The 20,823-nt window shown below is 45.3% G+C and overlaps 1 protein-coding gene across 2 annotated transcripts in view; it reads right to left on the bottom strand.

Annotated features, from left to right (window-relative positions):
- RBMX2 (RNA binding motif protein X-linked 2) overlaps positions 1 to 16,883 on the bottom strand; it is a 28,187-nt gene extending 11,304 nt beyond the window's left edge. For both annotated transcript variants that reach the window (XM_040442699.1, XM_040442698.1), the window contains exons 1-2: positions 16,754 to 16,883; positions 1,278 to 1,393 (exon numbers count right to left, since the gene is read on the bottom strand). In XM_040442699.1, coding sequence (XP_040298633.1) covers positions 1,278 to 1,393; positions 16,754 to 16,758 — 121 coding nt within the window. In that variant the 5' untranslated portion in view covers positions 16,759 to 16,883. The remainder of the gene's footprint in view (positions 1 to 1,277; positions 1,394 to 16,753) is intronic.
- Positions 16,884 to 20,823: the final 3,940 nt, after the last annotated feature.

Genomic DNA, 20,823 nt, shown 5'->3' with positions numbered 1-20,823 from the left:
AGGCCTATGCGGTAGTGAAATCCCGGCGCAGGTGTGCGTGATGATGTCACGCACACAGCAGCACAGGGAAGTCTGGGGGGGGGGGAGGGTGGACACTGCTGTGCGGGGGAGGACGGACACTGCTTTACGGGGGGCGGCGTGGGGGAAATTTCTGTGTGGGGGGCAAATTACTATATGGGGGCAGTGTGGGGGAGTTGCTATTGAGGAGGCACTGTTGGTGCAATTCTATTATTTCTGGGGACATTATACAGGGATTATTACTTGGAGCACAATAGGGGACATTATAGCTGCTGTGGACACTATAGAGACATATCAAACCGATGTAAAGTAGAACTGGCTTAGTTGCCCATAGCAGCCAATCAGATTCCACCTTTCATATTTGACAGCTCTTTTGGAAATCCAGTTCTACTTTACACCAGTTTGATAAATGACCCCAATTAGGTCTACTGGGGTCACAATTTTTTCAGCAGATTAGTACCTGAGGCATTGGGGGGCACAACGGGCACAGTATTGGGGGTGGCAGCAGGATGACACTGTGGGGACACCAGGATGGGGGGGTTGATGGAAAAACTGAGAAATCTAACGTGTCTGTGTTACAAACTCTGTATAGACGAGATTCGGCTGAAATAATTTGTCATGGCGGTCTAACGGAGGAGAAGAGGAAAGAGAAGGTCTACATGACAGGAGATGTCCCTGGATGTAAGGTTTGTAGTCAAGTTTTTTTTTTTTGGGGGGGGGGGGGGGGGGGGTTTTGCCAGAGAAAGGACCCTCCCTGGGTGCCAAACACCCTAGGCACGCCACTGCACCATAGCAGTCGTTCTGAGATATTACCTGGCCAGTAATGTGGTAGGTTGACCACCACTGTTATAACAGCAGCTCTAACATAAATGGTTCATTGTTAACACAATAGATTTCCTTACACCAGTGTTATGGTGTCCTAAGTAAGGGCAACATAAACTAGGGACAGGTTGCCTTAGAAAATGCTGGGGCACTTTCTTTAATTGATACAGCCGTTTTGCCAAAATCTTTTATTGAACAGCTCCACAGCATAATGACTAGTCCCGATTATTGATGGGGTCCTGGTGTTCCCCATCCAGCTGCTGCCGATTCAGCTGGAGAAACTACTGACAGAGTCAAGTCGGCGGGGAGAGCCATAGGCTCATGAATATGGGGGCTCATTGGCATGTGCTGGAGCCTTTAGGACTTGTAAGTGAGGGCAGAAGAAAACTGGTGACACATTCTATTTAACATAATCACACATATGCTGTTTAACTAACCCATAAAGATCCAAGCACTGTCTTTGTAGTCTTGATGCCACGACACAGACTCCTTTACACCAAGTTTTGCCTCACGAGCATTGAGCTCATTTATCAACTTTACTTTTGTTAAAGGACTGCAAAAGAGTAAAGGAAAGTTATAAACATTCTGTCATGTACACATATAACCATAACCACTTTTACATATTCACAAAGTCTGAGCAGAAACTTTCCAGTGCCGATAGCTCACATAATACACAATACTAATACATTTTATTGACCATGCAAATACATTTGGTCTCTGTTATGCTCGACTGGGGCAACAGTGTGACAAAGTTACATGAAAGGTGATTTATTGCAAAGTTTCCAACCATGTTGAAATATCGGAGATTGTTACATGCCAGTTAAAGAAAACTGTCAGTCATATAGTAACTTTCATGCGACTTTACTGTGGAAAGACATCTACTGGACGTGGTCATATTCTTAGGCTGAGTTCACATCTACTGTCCACCTACTGTGAAGGCTGTGCACATGTGAGGGCGCGCCACACACAGCAGACTGAAGAGGATTACCAAGCGCGGGTGGCGAGGAGCGGCGGCGGCCGGAGCAGAAAAGGTAGCGGTAAGTGATTTTTTTATTTGGGGCTGAAGAGAGGCATATGGAGGGGGGGGGGGCTAAAGAGAGGCATATGGAGGGGGGGGGGCTGAAGAGAGGCATATGGAGGGGGGGGGGGCTGAAGAGAGGCATATGGAGGGGGGGGGGGGGCTGAAGAGAGGCATATGGAGGGGGGGGGGGCTGAAGAGAGGCATATGGAGGGGGGGGGGGGCTGAAGAGAGGCATATGGAGGGGGGGGGGGCTGAAGAGAGGCATATGGAGGGGGGGGGGGCTGAAGAGAGGCATATGGAGGGGGGGGGGGGCTGAAGAGAGGCATATGGAGGGGGGGGGGGCTGAAGAGAGGCATATGGAGGGGGGGGGGCTGAAGAGAGGCATATGGGGGAGGGGGGCTGAAGAGAGGCATATGGAGGGGGGGGGGCTGAAGAGAGGCATATGGAGGGGGGGGGGCTGAAGAGAGGCATATGGAGGGGGGGGGGGCTGAAGAGAGGCATATGGAGGGGGGGGGGGCTGAAGAGAGGCATATGGAGGGGGGGCTGAAGAGAGGCATATGGAGGGGGGGGGCTGAAGAGAGGCATATGGAGGGGGGGCTGAAGAGAGGCATATGGAGGGGGGGCTGAAGAGAGGCATATGGAGGGGGGGCTGAAGAGAGGCATATGGAGGGGGGGCTGAAGAGAGGCATATGGGAGGGGGCTGAAGAGAGGCATATGGGAGGGGGCTGAAGAGAGGCATATGGGGGAGGGGGGCTGAAGAGAGGCATATGGGGGAGGGGGGCTGAAGAGAGGCATATGGGGGAGGGGGGCTGAAGAGAGGCATATGGGGGAGGGGGGCTGAAGAGAGGCATATGGGGGAGGGGGGCTGAAGAGAGGCATATGGGGGAGGGGGGCTGAAGAGAGGCATATGGGGGAGGGGGGCTGAAGAGAGGCATATGGGGGAGGGGGGCTGAAGAGAGGCATATGGGGGAGGGGGGCTGAAGAGAGGCATATGGGGGAGGGGGGCTGAAGAGAGGCATATGGGGGAGGGGGGCTGAAGAGAGGCATATGGGGGAGGGGGGCTGAAGAGAGGCATATGGGGGAGGGGGGCTGAAGAGAGGCATATGGGGGAGGGGGGCTGAAGAGAGGCATATGGGGGAGGGGGGCTGAAGAGAGGCATATGGGGGAGGGGGGCTGAAGAGAGGCATATGGGGGAGGGGGGCTGAAGAGAGGCATATGGGGGAGGGGGGCTGAAGAGAGGCATATGGGGGAGGGGGGCTGAAGAGAGGCATATGGGGGAGGGGGGCTGAAGAGAGGCATATGGGGGAGGGGGGCTGAAGAGAGGCATATGGGGGAGGGGGGCTGAAGAGAGGCATATGGGGGAGGGGGGCTGAAGAGAGGCATATGGGGGAGGGGGGGCTGAAGAGAGGCATATGGGGGAGGGGGGGCTGAAGAGAGGCATATGGGGGAGGGGGGGGGCTGAAGAGAGGCATATGGGGGAGGGGGGGGCTGAAGAGAGGCATATGGGGGAGGGGGGCTGAAGAGAGGCATATGGGGGAGGGGGGCTGAAGAGAGGCATATGGGGGAGGGGGGCTGAAGAGAGGCATATGGGGGAGGGGGGCTGAAGAGAGGCATATGGGGGAGGGGGGCTGAAGAGAGGCATATGGGGGAGGGGGGCTGAAGAGAGGCATATGGGGGAGGGGGGCTGAAGAGAGGCATATGGGGGAGGGGGGCTGAAGAGAGGCATATGGGGGAGGGGGGCTGAAGAGAGGCATATGGGGGAGGGGGGCTGAAGAGAGGCATATGGGGGAGGGGGGCTGAAGAGAGGCATATGGGGGAGGGGGGCTGAAGAGAGGCATATGGGGGAGGGGGGCTGAAGAGAGGCATATGGGGGAGGGGGGGCTGAAGAGAGGCATATGGGGGAGGGGGGGGCTGAAGAGAGGCATATGGGGGAGGGGGGGGCTGAAGAGAGGCATATGGGGGAGGGGGGGGCTGAAGAGAGGCATATGGGGGAGGGGGGGGGCTGAAGAGAGGCATATGGGGGAGGGGGGCTGAAGAGAGGCATATGGGGGAGGGGGGCTGAAGAGAGGCATATGGGGGAGGGGGGCTGAAGAGAGGCATATGGGGGAGGGGGGTTGAAGAGAAGCATATGGGGGAGGGGGGCTGAAGAGAGGCATATGGGGGGGCTGAAGAGAGGCATATGAGGCTCTTATCTGAGGTCTTATTGAGGTCTGATCTGAAGTCTTATTAACATTGGTGGACTGACCTGAGATGTAATGAAAAATATTTTTTTCTGATCGTCCCCCTCTAAAACCTAGGTGAGTTTAATGGTGCCGGAGTGTCTTATAGGGTGAAAAATACAGTATGTTCATGTAATCTGTTTTGTCACAGGAACAATAAAAACTGATCTGTTAACCCCCTTCTACCTCAGGCTAGTTTTCACCCTCCTGCCGAGGTCTATTTTTTGCAAATCTGACATTTGTCACTTTATGTGGTAATAACTTTTGAATGCTTTTACTTATCCAAGCCGAGATTGTTTTCTGGTGACACTTTGTACTTCAGCAGTAGCGGTAAATTTAGGTCAATATTTTTTACTTTATTTATAAAAAAAAATTATTACATTTAGTTTCTCTACTTTTAAGGCAGATAGTAATGCCTCATAAAATAGCTATCAATCAACATTCCCCAGTGTGCTGTCCGCATCCGCATTTGCGGAGCGCGGCCCTGATCTTCGGGACCGCAGCTCCGCAAAAGATAGAACATGTCCTATTCTTGTCTGCAGCTTGCGGACAAGAATAGGCATTTCTATAGGGGTGCCGGGCGGGTGTGTTGCGGATCCGCAATTTGCGGGTCTGCAACACACCACGGACGTGTGAATGGAGCCTATTCGCTGTACTATTAATAAATCCCCTTTTAAAGATCCAGTAATTATTTTGTTAAAATATAATTAAGTGGCACCCCAAAGCTCAGCAGATTCTACAGCAAGAAACAACCAAAAATCAGAAGGACCTTATGTATGCAACATGGTGATAAAAGCCAAGAGTGTGCAGCTCCCAGAGTGATAGCACCCAAACACTCCTCAAACTTAAATAATCACCACATATGGGTGCTCCCCATACCCCTGGTGACCCCATCAGTATATCATAAAAAAGTGGAAACATATTAACCCCCGCAGATGACTCACAGGAGACTGCGGTGGAGCATCAAGCTCTCTGGGAGACTGCAGCTCTGGTCCTGACATCTCACCTCCACAGACCTCAGATCAGTAATGACCGTGGCTTGCCGCCCTTTCACCTGTGAATCCAGAAGCTGCACACCGCCTCCTGGTGTAAACTTCTGGGATTGTTACCCTGACGCGACCGGCTACACGTTTCCAGCTTAACCCACCGAGGACAAGGAAGAAGACGCCATCTGAGAGAAGGCTCCAGATCAACTAGAGCGAGCCCTCCCGATTCCCTCTGCTCGGCATTAGAACTGAGACCGCTGGCGAGCAGGGGATCCCGCAGATGCGAGATAAGTGGCCTAAAGGAGATCTCCTGACTCCAATTTATCCGACAAAATAATGAAACTTCCCCTCAATCTCCCCGACATGCAGAATCTGCCCTCCAAAAACCATATGGCACTCCTTTCCATCCGAGCCCTGAGATGTGCCCATACAGGAGCTTACAGCTACATTTGGGGTGTTTCTGTAAACTGCAGAATCAGGGTAAAAAATATTGAGGTTTGTTTTGCTGTCAACACTTGCTGCCTTACAGGACAAAATGGATTAAAATGAAAATTCTGCAAAAATGCTTTAATTTAATTAATTTTTAAAATGTCACCTTCATTGCATTTAAAGGGGTTGTCTCTAGGGCCATATCTCTAGGGACCTGCACCTACATCGAGAACGGAGCCCCGGAAGTGGTCGAGGACGCAGCCGCCCTCCATTAATTTCTATGGGCAATTGAATATAGCCCAGCGCTGGCTCAGCCGATTCCATTGGGCCCATACAAGTGAATGGGAGCAGTGGCCCATCATACGCAGTGCGCTCCCATTCACTTCTGTGGGGAGAGCACTTGGTGGTGGCCGGACTGGAGTCCTCCAGCCACCACTTTGCGGGGCTCCGTTTAGGAGATAGGTGCGGGTCGGTGGGACCTCGCACTTATCAGACAATGAGGGCATATCCGTGCAATATGCCCCATTGTCTCAGATGAGACAACCACTTTAAATTCCTGTGGAACACCTAAAGCATTAAAAGAGCTTGTAAAATCAGTTTGGAATAATTTAAGGGGTGTAGTTTCTAAAATGGGTTGATTTATTGGCGATTTCTACTATGTAAGTTCCTTCACAACTGCATTGGTCCTGAATGTTGGTTTTGGAAATTTTCTTGAAAATTCTAAGCCTTCTAACGTCTTAAAAAAAATAAAATTACATTTACAAAATGATGGCAACATATAGTAGACATATGGTGAATGTTAATTAATAACTAATTGAAGTATCACTGTCTTAACCACCTCCCGACCGCCTAACGCACGGATGCGTCCGGAAGGTGGTTGATTCATTCCTCCTGGACGCATCCGTGCGTCATCTCGCGAGACGCGAGATTTCCTGTGAACGCGCGCACACAGGCGCACGCGTTCACAGGATCGGAAGGTAAGCGAGTGGATCTCCAGCCTGCCAGCGGCGATGCGATTTTTTTAACCCCTAACAGGTATATTAGACGCTGTTTTGATAACAGCGTCTAATATACCTGCTACCTGGTCCTCTGGTGGTCCCTTTTGTTTGGATCGACCACCAGAGGACACAGGCAGCTCAGTAATATGTAGCACCAAACACCACTACACTACCCCCCCCCTGTCACTTATTAACCCCTTATTCACCCCTGATCACCCCATATAGACTCCCTGATCACCCCCCTGTCATTGATCACCCCCTTGTAAGGCTCCATTCAGACGTCCGTATGATTTTTACGGATCCACTGATACATGGATCGGATCCGCAAAACACGTACGGACATCTAAATGGAGCCTTACAGGGGGGTGATCAATGACGGAGGTGATCACCCCATATAGACTTCCTGATCACCCCCCTGTCATTGATCACCCCCCTGTCATTGATCACTCCCCTGTAAGGCTCCATTCAGACGTCCGCATGTTTTTTACGGATCCACGGATACATGGATCGGATCCGCAAAACACATACGGACATCTGAATGGAGCCTTATAGGGGGGTGATCAATGACAGGGGGGTGGATCAATGACGGAGGTGATCACCCCATATAGACTCCCTGATCACCCCCCCTGTCATTGATCACCCCCCTGTAAGGCTGCATTCAGATGTCCGTATGTTTTTTACGGATCCATGGATCGGATCCGCAAAACACATATGGACATCTGAATGGAGCCTTATAGGTGGGTGATCAATGACAGGGGGGTGATCACCCCATATAGACTCCCTGATCACCCCCCTGTCATTGATCACCCCCCTATAAGGCTCCATTCAGACATTTTTTTGGCCCAAGTTAGCGGAAATTTATTTATTTTTTCTTACAAAGTCTCATATTCCACTAACTTGTGTCAAAAAATAAAATCTCACATGAACTCACCATACCCCTCACGGAATCCAAATGCGTAAAAAATTTTTTGACATTTATATTCCAGACTTCTTCTCACGCTTTAGGGCCCCTAGAATGCCATGGCAGTATAAATACCCCACATGTGACCCCATTTCGGAAAGAAGACACCCCAAGGTATTCCGTGAGGGGCATATTGAGTCCATGAAAGATTGAAATTTTTGTCCCAAGTTAGCGGAAAGGGAGACTTTGTGAGAAAAAAAAATATAAAAATCAATTTCCGCTAACTTGTGCCAAAAAAAATAATTTCTATGAACTCGCCATGCCCCTCATTGAATACCTTTGGGTGTCTTCTTTCCGAAATGGGGTCACATGTGGGGTATTTATACTGCCCTGGCATTTTAGGGGCCCTAAAGCGTGAGAAGAAGTCTGGGATCCAAATGTCAAAAAATGCCCTCCTAAAAGGAATGTGGGCCCCTTTGCCCACCTAGGCTGCAAAAAAGTGTCACACATCTGGTATTGCCGTACTCAGGAGAAGTTGGGCAATGTGTTTTGGGGTGTCATTTTACATATACCCATGCTGGGTGAGATAAATATCTTGGTCAAATGCCAACTTTGTATAAAAAAAAATGGGAAAAGTTGTCTTTTGACAAGATATTTCTCTCACCCAGCATGGGTATATGTAAAATGACACCCCAAAACACATTGCCCAACTTCTCCTGAGTACGGCAATACCACATGTGTGACACTTTTTTGCAGCCTAGGTGGGCAAAGGGGCCCACATTCCAAAGAGCACCTTTCGGATTTCACCGGCCATTTTTTACAGATTTTGATTTCAAACTACTTTGCACGCATTTGGGCCCCTAAAATGCCAGGGCAGTATAACTACCCCATAAGTGATCCCATTTTGGAAAGAAGACACCCCAAGGTATTTCGTGATGGGCATAGTGAGTTCATGGAAGTTTTTATTTTTTGTCACAAGTTAGTGGAATATGAGACTTTGTAAGAAAAAAACTATAAATAAAAAAAAATCATCATTTTCCGCTAACTTGTGACAAAAAATAAAAAGTTCTATGAACTCACTATGCCTATCAGCGAATACCTTAGGGTGTCTACTTTCCGAAATGGGGTCATTTGTGGGGTGTTTGTACTGTCTGGCCATTGTAGAACCTCAGGAAACATGACAGGTGCTCAGAAAGTCAGAGCTGCTTCAAAAAGCGGAAATTCACATTTTTGTACCATAGTTTGTAAACGCTATAACGTTTACCCAAACCATTTTTTTTTACCCAAGACATGTAGAACAATAAATTTAGAGAAAAATTTATATATGGATGTCTTTTTTTTGCAAAAAAATCGTTAAATTTCGATTAATAACAAAAAAAGTAAAAATGTCAGCAGCAATGAAATACCACCAAATGCAAGCTCTATTAGTGAGAAGAAAAGGAGGTAAAATTCATTTGGGTGGTAAGTTGCATGACCGAGCAATAAACCGTGAAAGTAGTGTAGTGCAGAAGTGTAAAAAGTGGCCTGGTCATTAAGGGTGTTTAAGCTAAGGGGGCTGAGGTGGTTAAAAGCAGAGAAATTAAATTATTTTTTCTGAAAATATTTTTTTTAGGGATAAAGGTTATATATATCGACGTTTCCACTAACATGAAGTATGATGTGTCAAGAGAAAACATTCTCAGAATTGTTTAGATAAGTTATCACCCCAAAGTGACATGTCAGACTTGCAAAAATAGGCCTGGTCTGGAAGGTGAAATTCAGGATTATACTTAACGGTAATTGTTTTGCCATGAATATTTAAAAGTTACCAGTCAATGGAGGAAGTCTTCTCAACTGTTTGTGCAGTTTCCTCTAGACTTTTGGCTGGATGAATAGTGTGGGCTATTTCTTTAGCCTATTGTTCAGCGGATGAGTCTCCGGCCTTAAGCTTCGTAACTCACTCAAAAAGATCCATCTATGCTTCCTGGCAGAAATAGCTAATGCTTCTATAGAGCAGATATGTAGGGCTGGCTTTATAGATTAAATTTGTACTCTAATGCCTTTTATCCTTTGGAGGAAAGGTCTTACAAGCAGTTGTCCCCCACTAGGTAGTTACTATTCTAGTCGTCTCCCAAGGGTGCTGTCATGGGCGTAGGGGAAATTCAGGATTACGCTTAGGCCTCTCGCACACGACTGTATGCCCTCCGAGACATGATGCTGTGTACTCCCGTGTGCACGATCAATGCCGCTCCGGGACATAGGTCCCGCTCACAGACATTTAGAGATATTTATATTAACTCCTTAAGGACCCGCACCCTTACATGACTTAACCCCTTAAGGACTCAGCCCTATTTCACCTTAAGGACTTGGCCATTTTTTGCAAATCTCACCAGTGTCACTTTAAGTGCTGATAACTTTAAAACGCTTTGACTTATTCAGGCCATTCTGAGATTGGTTTTTTTTCGTCACATATTGTACTTCATGACACTGGTAAAATGAAGTAAAAAAAAAAAACATTTTTATTTATTAAAAAAATACCAAATTTACCAAAAATTACTAAAAAATTGCAAATTTCCAAGTTTCAATTTCTCTACTTCTATAATACATAGTAATACCTCCAAAATAGTTATTACTTTACATTCCCCATATGTCTACTTCATGTTTGGATCAATTTGGAAATGATATTTTATTTTTGGGGGATGTTACAAGGCTTAGAAGTTTAGAAGAAAATCTTGAAATTTTTCAGAAATTTTCAAAAACCCACTTTGTGAGGCTTACATAATAGAAACCACCCAAAAATGACCCCATTCTAGAAACTACACCCCTCAAGGTATTCAAAACTGATTTTACAAACTTTGTTAACCCTTTAGGTGTTGCACAAGAGTTATTGGCAAATTGAGATGAAATTTGAGAATTTCAATTTTTTGGCAAATTTTCCATTTTTTCCAGTAACAAAGCAAGGGTTAACAGCCAAACAAAATGCTATATTTATTGCCCCGATTCTGTAGTTTGCAGAAACACCCCATATGTGGCCGTAAACTACTGTACGGGCACACAGTAGGGCGTAGAGTGAAAGGTGCGCCGTTTGGTTTTTGGAAGGCAGATTTTGCTGGACTGGTTTTTTGACACCATGTCCCATTTGAAGCCCCCCTGATGCACCCCTAGAGTAGAAACTCCATAAAAGTGACCCCATCTAAGAAACTACACGCCTCAAGGTATTCAAAACTGATTTTACAAACTTTGTTAACCCTTTAGGTGTTCCACAAGAATTAATTGAAAATAGAGATACAATTTCAAAATTTCACTTTTTTGGCAGATTTTCCATTTTAATATTTTTTTTCCAGTTACAAAGCAAGGGTTAACAGCCAAACAAAACTCATTATTCATGGCCCTGATTCTGTAGTTTACAGAAACACCCCATATGTGGTCGTAAACTGCTGTACGGTCACACGGCAGGGCGCAGAAGGAAAGGAATGCCATACGGTTTTTGGAAGGCAGGTTTTGCTGGACTGTTTTTTTTGACACCATGTCCCAATTGAAGCCCCCCTGGTGCACCCCTAGAGTAGAAACTCCATAAAAGTGACCCCATTTTAGAAACTACGGGATAGGGTGGAAGTTTTGTTGGTACTAGTTTAGGGTACATATGATTTTTGGTTGCTCTATATTACACTTTTTGTGAGGCAAGGTAACAAGAAATAGCTTTTTTGGCACCGTTTTTTATATTTTTTTTATTTACAACATTCATCTGACAGGTTAGATCATGTGGTAATTTTATAGAGCAGGATGTCACGGACGCGGAGATATCTAATATATATACAATTTTTTTGTTTATGTAAGTTTTACACAATGATTTCATTTTTTAAACAAAAAAAAATCATGTTTTAGTGTCTCCATAGTCTGAGAGCCATAGTTTTTTCAGTTTTTGGGCGATTATCTTAGGTAGGGTCTCATTTTTTGTGGGATGACATGACGGTTTGATTGGCACTATTTTGGGGTGCATATGACTTTTTGATCGCTTGCTATTACACTTTTTGTGACGCAAGATGACAAAAAAAATGCCTTTTTTTTACACCGTTTTTATTTTTATGATTTCAGCGGGCATCCTGTTCCGATTAACCCCCGCAGCGCCGCAATCTCGTTTTAGACTCATGACGTACCGGTACGTCATGGGTCCCTAAGGGGTTAAGGGTGTGCACACTTATGCAACCATATTATTTTTTTTTTCTTTTTTTTTTTTCTTCCCTCCACCTAAAAGATATAAGTTTGTTTTTCAATTGAGTTGTACAGTTTATAGACCTGTTTAGTTTCCCCTGAAGACGCCGACAGGCTCGGCGAAACATGTAGGGACACAGGGTGTTGTATTTTAGGCAGGAGTAAGTCAGGGAGCCCGCTATAAGTCTCTGGTATAGGAGATTCTATTTCACTAGATGATTAAATTCATTAGGAAAGTCTAAGTACATGAGATACAAGATGTGCACAACTGGCAACTGACCCTGAAATTGTTACTCCTGAAGGTTTTAATATGTTCCCAAGTAATATGGTGGTTTTAAAAGGACTATAATAAAATTGAGTTTTAATAATACTAGTCGGAGGAGTTGCATAAATACGCTTGGTCCAAGTGACCGTTAAAAAATTTAAATTATGGTAAATAGTTGCGTAGCAACTCCTTTGAGGGATTTCTTTGTTTGTTATTTTTGATTGTACAGTTTAGAGGTCACATTAAAGGTGGAAAAGGTTCTGAAATGATTTATCTTTGTCTCATTTTTTTACAGAACAGAAACCTGACATTTTAACAGGAGTGTGTAGACTTTTTATATCCGCTGTAAATAACAATAAATATAAACATCATGGGTATCACCACGACCGAAAGCGCCCATACTATTAAAATAGAAAAAAAAATAATCCAATATGGCGAATGACGTAATGGAAAAAAGGATGAAAATGGCCGATTTGCTATTTTTTCATTGCTTCTCTTACACCAAAATTTTTTATAAAATGTGATCAAAAAGTCACACACACTCCAAAATGGTATCAATAAAAAGTACAGATTGTTCCGTAAAAAATGAGCCCCTAAACAGCTCAGTAGACATAAGTATAAAAAAAGGTTTGGGGGTGAATCGTTGTAATCGTACTGACCCAGAGAATGAAGGGCGCGGGTCAGTTTTGCTGTAAACGAAACGCCGTTGGAACAAAACCCGTAAAACGGTGGAGGGATTGCGTTTTTTTCCAATTCCACCACATTTGGAATTTTTCCCCCGATTCCCACTACATTTTATGCCATAATTAATGGTGGCATTAGAAAGTACAACTTGTCCCGCAAACAATAAGCCCTCATACAGCTATGTGACCGGAAATATAAAAAAATGTTATGGCTCACGGAAAATAGGGGGGAAAAATGAAAACGCAAAAATGAAAAAACCTCCGGTTGCCAAGGGGTTAAGGTGAAAAATGGCAGGGTCCTGAAGGGGTTAAGTAACATTAGGACAAGTTCTCACAATTAACCGGTGCTATAGGGGCAGAGCCCCTCCTTAAGAGCTCTCCACGGAAGTTCCTGTTTCGGACGGAGGCGGTCTCTTAAGGGTGCTGTCATGGGCGGAGGGCTGGCTTAGTCTTGAAGGGGCTAAGGGCTCTTTCACACTTGCGTTGTTCTGTTCCGGCATAGAGTTCCGTCGTCGGGGCTCTATACCGGAAGAATCCTGATCAGGATTATCCCCATGCATTCTGAATGGAGAGAAATCCGTTCAGGATGCATCAGGATGTCTTCAGTTCCGGACCGGAACGTTTTTTGGCCGGAGAAAATACCGTAGCATGCTGCGCTTTTTGCTTCGGCCAAAAATCCTGAACACTTGCCGCAAGGCCGGATCCGGAATTAATGCCCATTGATCCGACGTTCAGCTTTTTCTGAATGGTTACCATGGCTGCCGGGACGCTAAAGTCCTGGTTGCCATGGTAAAGTGTAGTGGGAAGCGGGGGAGCAGTATACTTACCGTCCGTGCGGCTCCCAGGGCGCTTCAGAGTGACGTCAGGGCGCCCCACGAGCATGGGTGGCGTGATCACATGGATCACGTCATCCATGCGCATGGGGCGCTCTGAAGTCATTCTGGAGCGCCCCGGGAGCCGCACGGACTGTAAGTATACTGCTCCCCCGCTCCCCACTACTACTATGGCAACCAGGACTTTAATAGCGTCCTGGGTGCCATAGTAACACTGAACGCATTTTGAAGACGGATCCGTCTTCAAATGCTTTCAGTTCACTTGCGGTGTTACGGATCCGGCATGTAATTCCGGCAAATGGAGTACACGCCGGATCCGGACAACGCAAGTGTGAAAGAGGCCTAATGTAATTGCCTTGTGTTTCCTTTTGGTGGAAGGAAACACAATAGAAACATGGATAAGTTGTTGCAAAACTAATGCATTTTTTGCCACATCCGAAATGCAGCACTGAAAACATGGATTTCTTAAGTAGAGATGACACAGCATGGGTAAAAGTCTCCTGCGTCACATCTACCACTGTAGGCTGTAGCTTACTATTAAAGGGGTTGTCCGGGTTCTTCCCCACCAGGCCCCTCTAATATGAGCTGTATAGTGGAGGGCAAGGGCTTTTTCAGCAGATTAGGTGATGTACCAGGTCTCTGCTAGGCGGAAGTGGAGCATCATGTCACAGGGGCCGAGCGGAGGAAGAAGGGAATATGTCCGGGTTCAGCTCTGAACCCTGACAACCCCTTTAAAGTATGATGTTATGTCCTTAAAGGGAACCTGTCATCTGGATTTTGTGTATAGAGCTGAGGACATGGGTTGCTAGATGCCCGCTAGCACATCTGCAATATCCAGTCCCCATAGCTCTGTGTGCTTTTATTGTGTAAAAAAAAAAAAAAAACTATTTAAAACATATGTAAATTACCCTGAGATGAGTCCTGTCCTTGACTAATCTCACATACAGGACTCATCTAAGGTTAATTTGCATATGTATCAAATCATTTTTTTTTTTACACAATAATACTACATCTACACGATGACATTTGTCGCGCAACAGATAGGGCACAATTGCACTGCAACATTTGTAGCGCAACATTTTGTTGCACTAATGTCGCGCGTCAATTTTTATAATGGCAGTCTATGGTGTCGCACTGCAACATGCTGCGACGCAACAGTCGCAGAAAAATCCATCTCGAATGGATTTTCTGCGACTGTTGCGTCGCAGCATGTTGCAGTGCGACACCATAGACTGCCATTATAAAAATTGACGCGCGACATTAGTGCAACAAAATGTCGTCATGTAGACTTATTTAGTCACAGTAATACCATGATTCTAAAATATAACTTTTAATATGTATAAATAAAATAGTCAATGAATCCCTCCAAGTAATAATAAATCAATCAATATATAAGGACAAAAGAAAAAATAATAATAGAATACTAGGGTCAGGATGATATAGATTGTCTAATAATGGTTAGTAGTTGTTAATGAAACCTAATTAGGGAGGTAATAACCCTATTAAGGACCCTAACGTAGTAGCCCTACCTAATACGGAATAGCCGCCCCGTGTAGACTTAGCCTAAAAGCACACAGAGCTATGGGGACTGGGTATTGCAGATGTGCTAGCGGCCATCTAGCAGCCCACGTCCTCAGCTCTATACCCAAAATCCAGGTGACAGGTTCCCTTTAAGGACATAACGTCATACTTTAAAGGGGTTGTCAGGGTTCAGAGCTCTATACACACAATCCCGGTGACCGGTTCCCTTTAAAGGGGCTGTCTCACTTCAGCAAATAGCATTTATTACGTATAATACAAGGCACTTACTAATGGACTGTGCTCAGTTTCTGCTGCAGTATCATCATTTTGATGGGAAGAGTAGTTGTGCATGCTGCGCTCTCCTTCCTGCCCATTATGACCGCATCCCTTTATAAAGGCTCCACGCAGAACTGTGAACAAAGCCTTAAAGGGGCTGTCTCACTTCAGGAAATGTCATTTATCATTTAGACACAGTTAATACAAGCTACTTACTAATGTATAGTTATCATCCATATTGCCTCCTTTGTTGGCTGGACTCATGTTTTCCATCACATTAACCACTGCGCGGATCCAGGGGTTATGACCATCCTACATTCCATCAGTGGTCAGCACCTTTGGCTATACTGTACAACCACGGCCACCGCTGATGGATTGCAGGCTGTCATAACCGCTGGATACGAGCAGTGTATAATGTGACGGAAAAATGAGCCCAGCCAACATTATGTATGTGGCTTGTTTTAACTGTGTCTACATGATAAATGCCACTTGCTGCAGTGAGACAACCCCTTTAAGGCTCCTGTACACATTTCTACTCGTTGCCTTTCACGGCCATCCTAGCGCCGGATCGCTGCCCCTGTGTGCGGGGTAGCACTTCTTTTTGTGCCTAATCGCAGTGTATTGCCGCTCTGTTCCACGCTCACATTAGCTGCTCCTGATGAGGCATTTATTTGATGCAGAAACGCATAGAGCTGAAGGGCTAGTATGTGCAGGGCGAGCTCGGCATTAGTGGGACGTCTACAGATGTGTCCCCTGCATTCTGGTTTGGTTACCCTCTCCTGCACAGCTCGTATATCAGGGACAAGCTGAGCACTGTGCGCTGGCAGCGTCTCCCACAGGCACAGGTCTGGGGTTGCATCAGCCGCACGCCCAAACCCCGAAGCTGTGCCATACCGCCTGATGGGGTTCACCGAGATCCCAGTTGGTAACTTGTACCTTGGCTCGTGGACGTGACACCGCACACCAGTTGGATTGTAATTCACCTACTTTCTATGGACACCAATAAACTTTTTTTTATTTTAGCCCCCCCCCCCCCCGTTATTTCAACAATACATTTGAGCTAAAGGGGGTTGCGTACCTGATTTTTGCTAACTTTAGTGAGCTGAGGACCCCATAATGGGCAGGAAGGAGAGCGCAGCATGCAGAACTACTCTTCCCATCAAAGTGATGACCCTGCAGCAGAAACTGATGGACAAGTAGTCAGAGGGGGTTTGTGGGACACCACTGATGACCATCATATTACAGGGGAAATGGAAGAAGTGGAACAGAGCGGATCACCTGTGACTGCTGATTACATAGAACCATGAGGTCTAGAATAACAACAAAGGGGGGATGTCTAGCTGGGGCTCTGTCCACACGGAGTCGGTAAGGAAGGCGGGCAGACTAAGGCGTGCTGTGCGATTTTACTCCGCTTTTCTGACAGAACCTGGGGCATAAAGCTGCAATCGCAGACCTGAACAAGCTGCAACACGCACAATCCTAGAAAACACACGAGGGCACAGCGCCCAATAGCATTGTGTCCCGTCCCGTACTTGTGGCGCCTGCACGGAGAAAATCCACAACCGCTGAGACTTGACAAAACAAACTCACTTCATTGCCGATATTATCCGTCCCTCTGATATGACGCACAACTGAGTCGCCAAATGAAGTCGTAAGTGGAAGGAGCAAATCCGCAGTAGTGACTAGAATGGAGGTGCTCCTGGTAGGTATGACGTCACAGGAAGAAAGTAGAAACCAGGACTGTAGTGATGTTACCAGCTAATCTCCATGCATGGTACAGACCCGCCGACGTCACAACATCACGTGGCAGTACAAGGTCACGTGGGTCGGGAGCTGGCGCTCTATATGCAGAGGCTTGTTCATAGATTGCACATGCCCGCCGCAGCCCATACATCCAGGCCAGTTCTGCAGTGAACTTCCGAGAATGTACAGAGTTCTCTGAGTCTTGCACTGCAGCCCACGCAGTCTGGTCCCTTCAGAGCTAATTTGTAGGTTAATATGTGTTATTTAGCAATATTATGCCCATAGACTATAATGGGCAGTAAAACGTGACTTGGTGCCTGAACCATTCAGCATATCAAATAAACCTTTAGCAGACATACTCTTCAAATTCAGTGGGATTATTTTAAATTGAGATTAAGTGGGATTATCATTGGTTTCTATGAAATGACAAGAGGAATGACACAATGGAATGCCCATAGACTATAATGGGAAGTAAACTATGAGCTCATTTGCAGGTAAATCTGTGTTATGAATTACCTCCTATTCCTTATTAACACCAGGAGGCGGTTAAAGGGGGTTCTCTGAGCACACACCTCCTGGGAGTATTATTTCTATACTGTGTAATGGACTTGTATAAGGGGCCACATGACCCTGAGGCGGGTCCTGCTCCTTACTGTGTCCTCCTGCCCCTTACCTCATCCTAGTGGTGGTCCCAGCCCTTCTGTACCTTGCTGCCTCCATTACAGCACCTGCGTTACAGTGTGTCAGCACACAGAGACCCCTGAATACAACCTGCTGTCTTTCCAGGGTGAGATCCACCTGAAGCTGCTCGGTTCTTTCTTTCAGCCAGATGTTCTCTGTGATTTCTGGGATCTGTCTACAGACGAGCTGTCTGGGCCGTACTCTGTGTGTCTCTGTCCCTGTGTGTGCCACCATCACCATGCCCACAGTGTTCCTATGTTTTGATGCAGCTGCATCAGGACATTCTGTGTGGGGCAAGAAGAAGAAGAAGGAAGAGGAGGCAGCATGGAGTCCATGGGAGTGAGACAGGGAGGCACACTAAGGACGTAGGTAACACTACCACATTATCAGCACTAGTGTTATCTGTAGTTTTACATAGGACTGCAGGTAACACTACCACATTATTAGGACTAGTGTTATCTGTGGTTTTACATGGGACTGCAGGTAACTACCACATTATCAGGACTAGTGTTGTCTGTGTTTTTACATAGGACTGCAGGTAACACTACTACATTTTCTGTACTCAGATAGTCATCACTGTTATCTGTGTTGTCACATAGAACTGCAGGGGACATCTACTATATTATCTGTACTCAGAGAGTTATCACTGTATAGGGGGGCCCACTGAGACTTTATCGCCCAAAGTCCCACATGAGCCTGGAGCCGACGCGGTGCAATATGTGGGTGGGGCTGTGTGTGGCTTGAGGGTGGGCGGGGACACAGGGGCCCCATAATCTCTTATTGCCCGGGGGCCCCATGAGTTGTCAGTCTGCCCCTGGGTGAGTGACATAATGGAATATAGACTATAATGGGTAGTAAAACGTGACTTGGTGTCTGAACCATTTAACATATCAAGTAAATCTTTAGCAGGCTTACTCTTCAAATTCAGTGGGATTATTAAAATTGAGATTAAGTGGGATTATCATTGGTTTCTATGAAATGACAAGTGGAATGACACAATGGAATGCCTATAGACTATAATGGGAAGTAAACTATGAGCTCATTTGCAGGTAAATCTGTGTTATGTAGGACATTAACCTTTACCGCAAGTGTTCCCTGGGTAGAGTAGCACATAGTTTTACATTTACAATCTGGGATTAAAGCTGTTTTCTATGGAATAACATGTGAATGACAGAATGGCATCCCAATACAGTATAATGGGAAGTAAAATGTGATTTGGAGTGTGAACCATTCAACATATCAAATAAATCTTTAGCAGACATAATCTCCAAGTTCAGTGGCAAATAATAAAGTGGAGATGAAAGGGGATTCAAAGGGAATAATGGGAAGTGGAATAACCCTAGAGAATAATGGAAATTTAATTTTTTAAATAAAGACACAACAGCTTTCCTCCCCCTCACCAACTATAGGCCTAGGACTAGGAATGGGCTCTGATTTTGGGGTGGAGGATACATGGGGGCAACTACGGGTCCATGCACACTACAGAATTTCCAAGCTGAGAAGTTCAGTTCGGAAATTCCAAATGCGTCCTGCCCCAACTGATTTAGTCGCTGCATGAGCAGCGCAGCCATTGCCGTTCCCTATAGCTGGCAGTGCATTCCGCTCAATATTCCGCTGAAAGAATGAACATGTTCATTCTTTCGACAGAGAAATTTCAGTGGACAGCTTCACCACTGAAATTCTGTAGTGTGCACTGTGCAGCGGAATCCCATTGATTGCAATGGGACTCTGCTGCATCAAAATTTCCAAGTGTAATTCCTGAGCAGAATTTTACTTGTAAAATGTAGGGGGGAACTGAAGAAACCTCTATAGCATGTTGGTATTACTGAGAATGAAAACTGACAAGTTTATAGAAAATGTGTAAATACTTATTTTATTTAAAACTTTTCTTATTTAACCCCTTAAGGACTCAGCCCTATTTCACCTTAAGGACTTGGCCATTTTTTGCAAATCTGAACAGTGTCACTTTAAGTGGTGATAACTTTAAAACGCTTTGACTTATCCAGGCCATTCTGAGATTGTTTTTTCGTCACATATTGTACTTCATGACACTGGTAAAATGAAGTAAAAAAAACTATTTTTTTTGCATACAAAAATACCAAATTTACCAAAAATTTGGAAAAATTTGCAAATTTCAAAGTTTCAGTTTCTCTACTTCTGTAATACATAGTAATATCCCCAAAATTGTGATGACTTTACATTCCCCATATGTCTACTTCATGTTTGAATTATTTTGGGAATGATATTTTATTTTTTGGGGATGTTACAAGGCTTAGAAGTTTAGAAGCAAATCTTGAAATTTTTCAGAAATTTACAAAAACCCAATTTTTAGGGACCAGTTCAGCTCTGAAGTCACTTTGCGAGGCTTACATAATAGAAACCACCCAAAAATGACCCCATTCTATAAACTACACCCCTCAAGGTATTCAAAACTGATTTTACAAACTTTGTTAACCCTTTAGGTGTTGCACAAGAGTTATTGGCAAATGGGGATAATATTTGAGAATTTCATTTTTTTGCCTAAATTTCCATTTTAACCCATTTTTTCCACTAACAAAGCAAGGGTTAACAGCCAAACAAGACTGTATCTTTATTTCCCTGACTCTGCCGTTTACAGAAACACCCCATATGTGGCCGTAAACTACTGTACGGCCACACAGCGGGGCGTAGAGTGAAAGGTGCGCCGTTTGGTTTTTGGAAGGCAGATTTTGCTGGACTGGTTTATTTACACCATGTCCCATTTGAAGCCCCCCTGATGCACCCCTAGAGTAGAAACTCCATAAAAGTGACCCCATCTAAGACACTACACCCCTCAAGGTATTCAAAACTAATTTTACAATTTTAGTTAACCCTTTAGGTGTTGCACAAGATTTAATGGAAAATAGAGATACAATTTCAAAATTTCACTTTTTTGGCAGATTTTCCATTTTAATATTTTTTTTCCAGTTACAAAGCAAGGGTTAACAGCCAAACAAAACTCATTATTTATGGCCCTGATTCTGTAGTTTACAGAAACACCCCATATGTGGTCGTAAACTGCTGTACGGGCACACGGCAGGGCGCAGAAGGAAAGGAATGCCATACAGTTTTTGGAAGGCAGATTTTGCTGGACTGTTTTTTTTGACACCATGTCCCATTTGAAGCCCCCCTGATGCACCCCTAGAGTAGAAACTCCAAAAAAGTGACCTAATTTTAGAAACTACGGGATAGGGTTGCAGTTTTGTTGGTACTAGTTT

The sequence above is a fragment of the Bufo bufo genome, chromosome 8 (assembly GCF_905171765.1).
Source record: "Bufo bufo chromosome 8, aBufBuf1.1, whole genome shotgun sequence".
NCBI lineage: Eukaryota > Metazoa > Chordata > Amphibia > Anura > Bufonidae > Bufo > Bufo bufo.
Note: the sequence above shows the minus strand (reverse complement) of the source record. Positions and strands in the feature narration are given on the sequence as shown.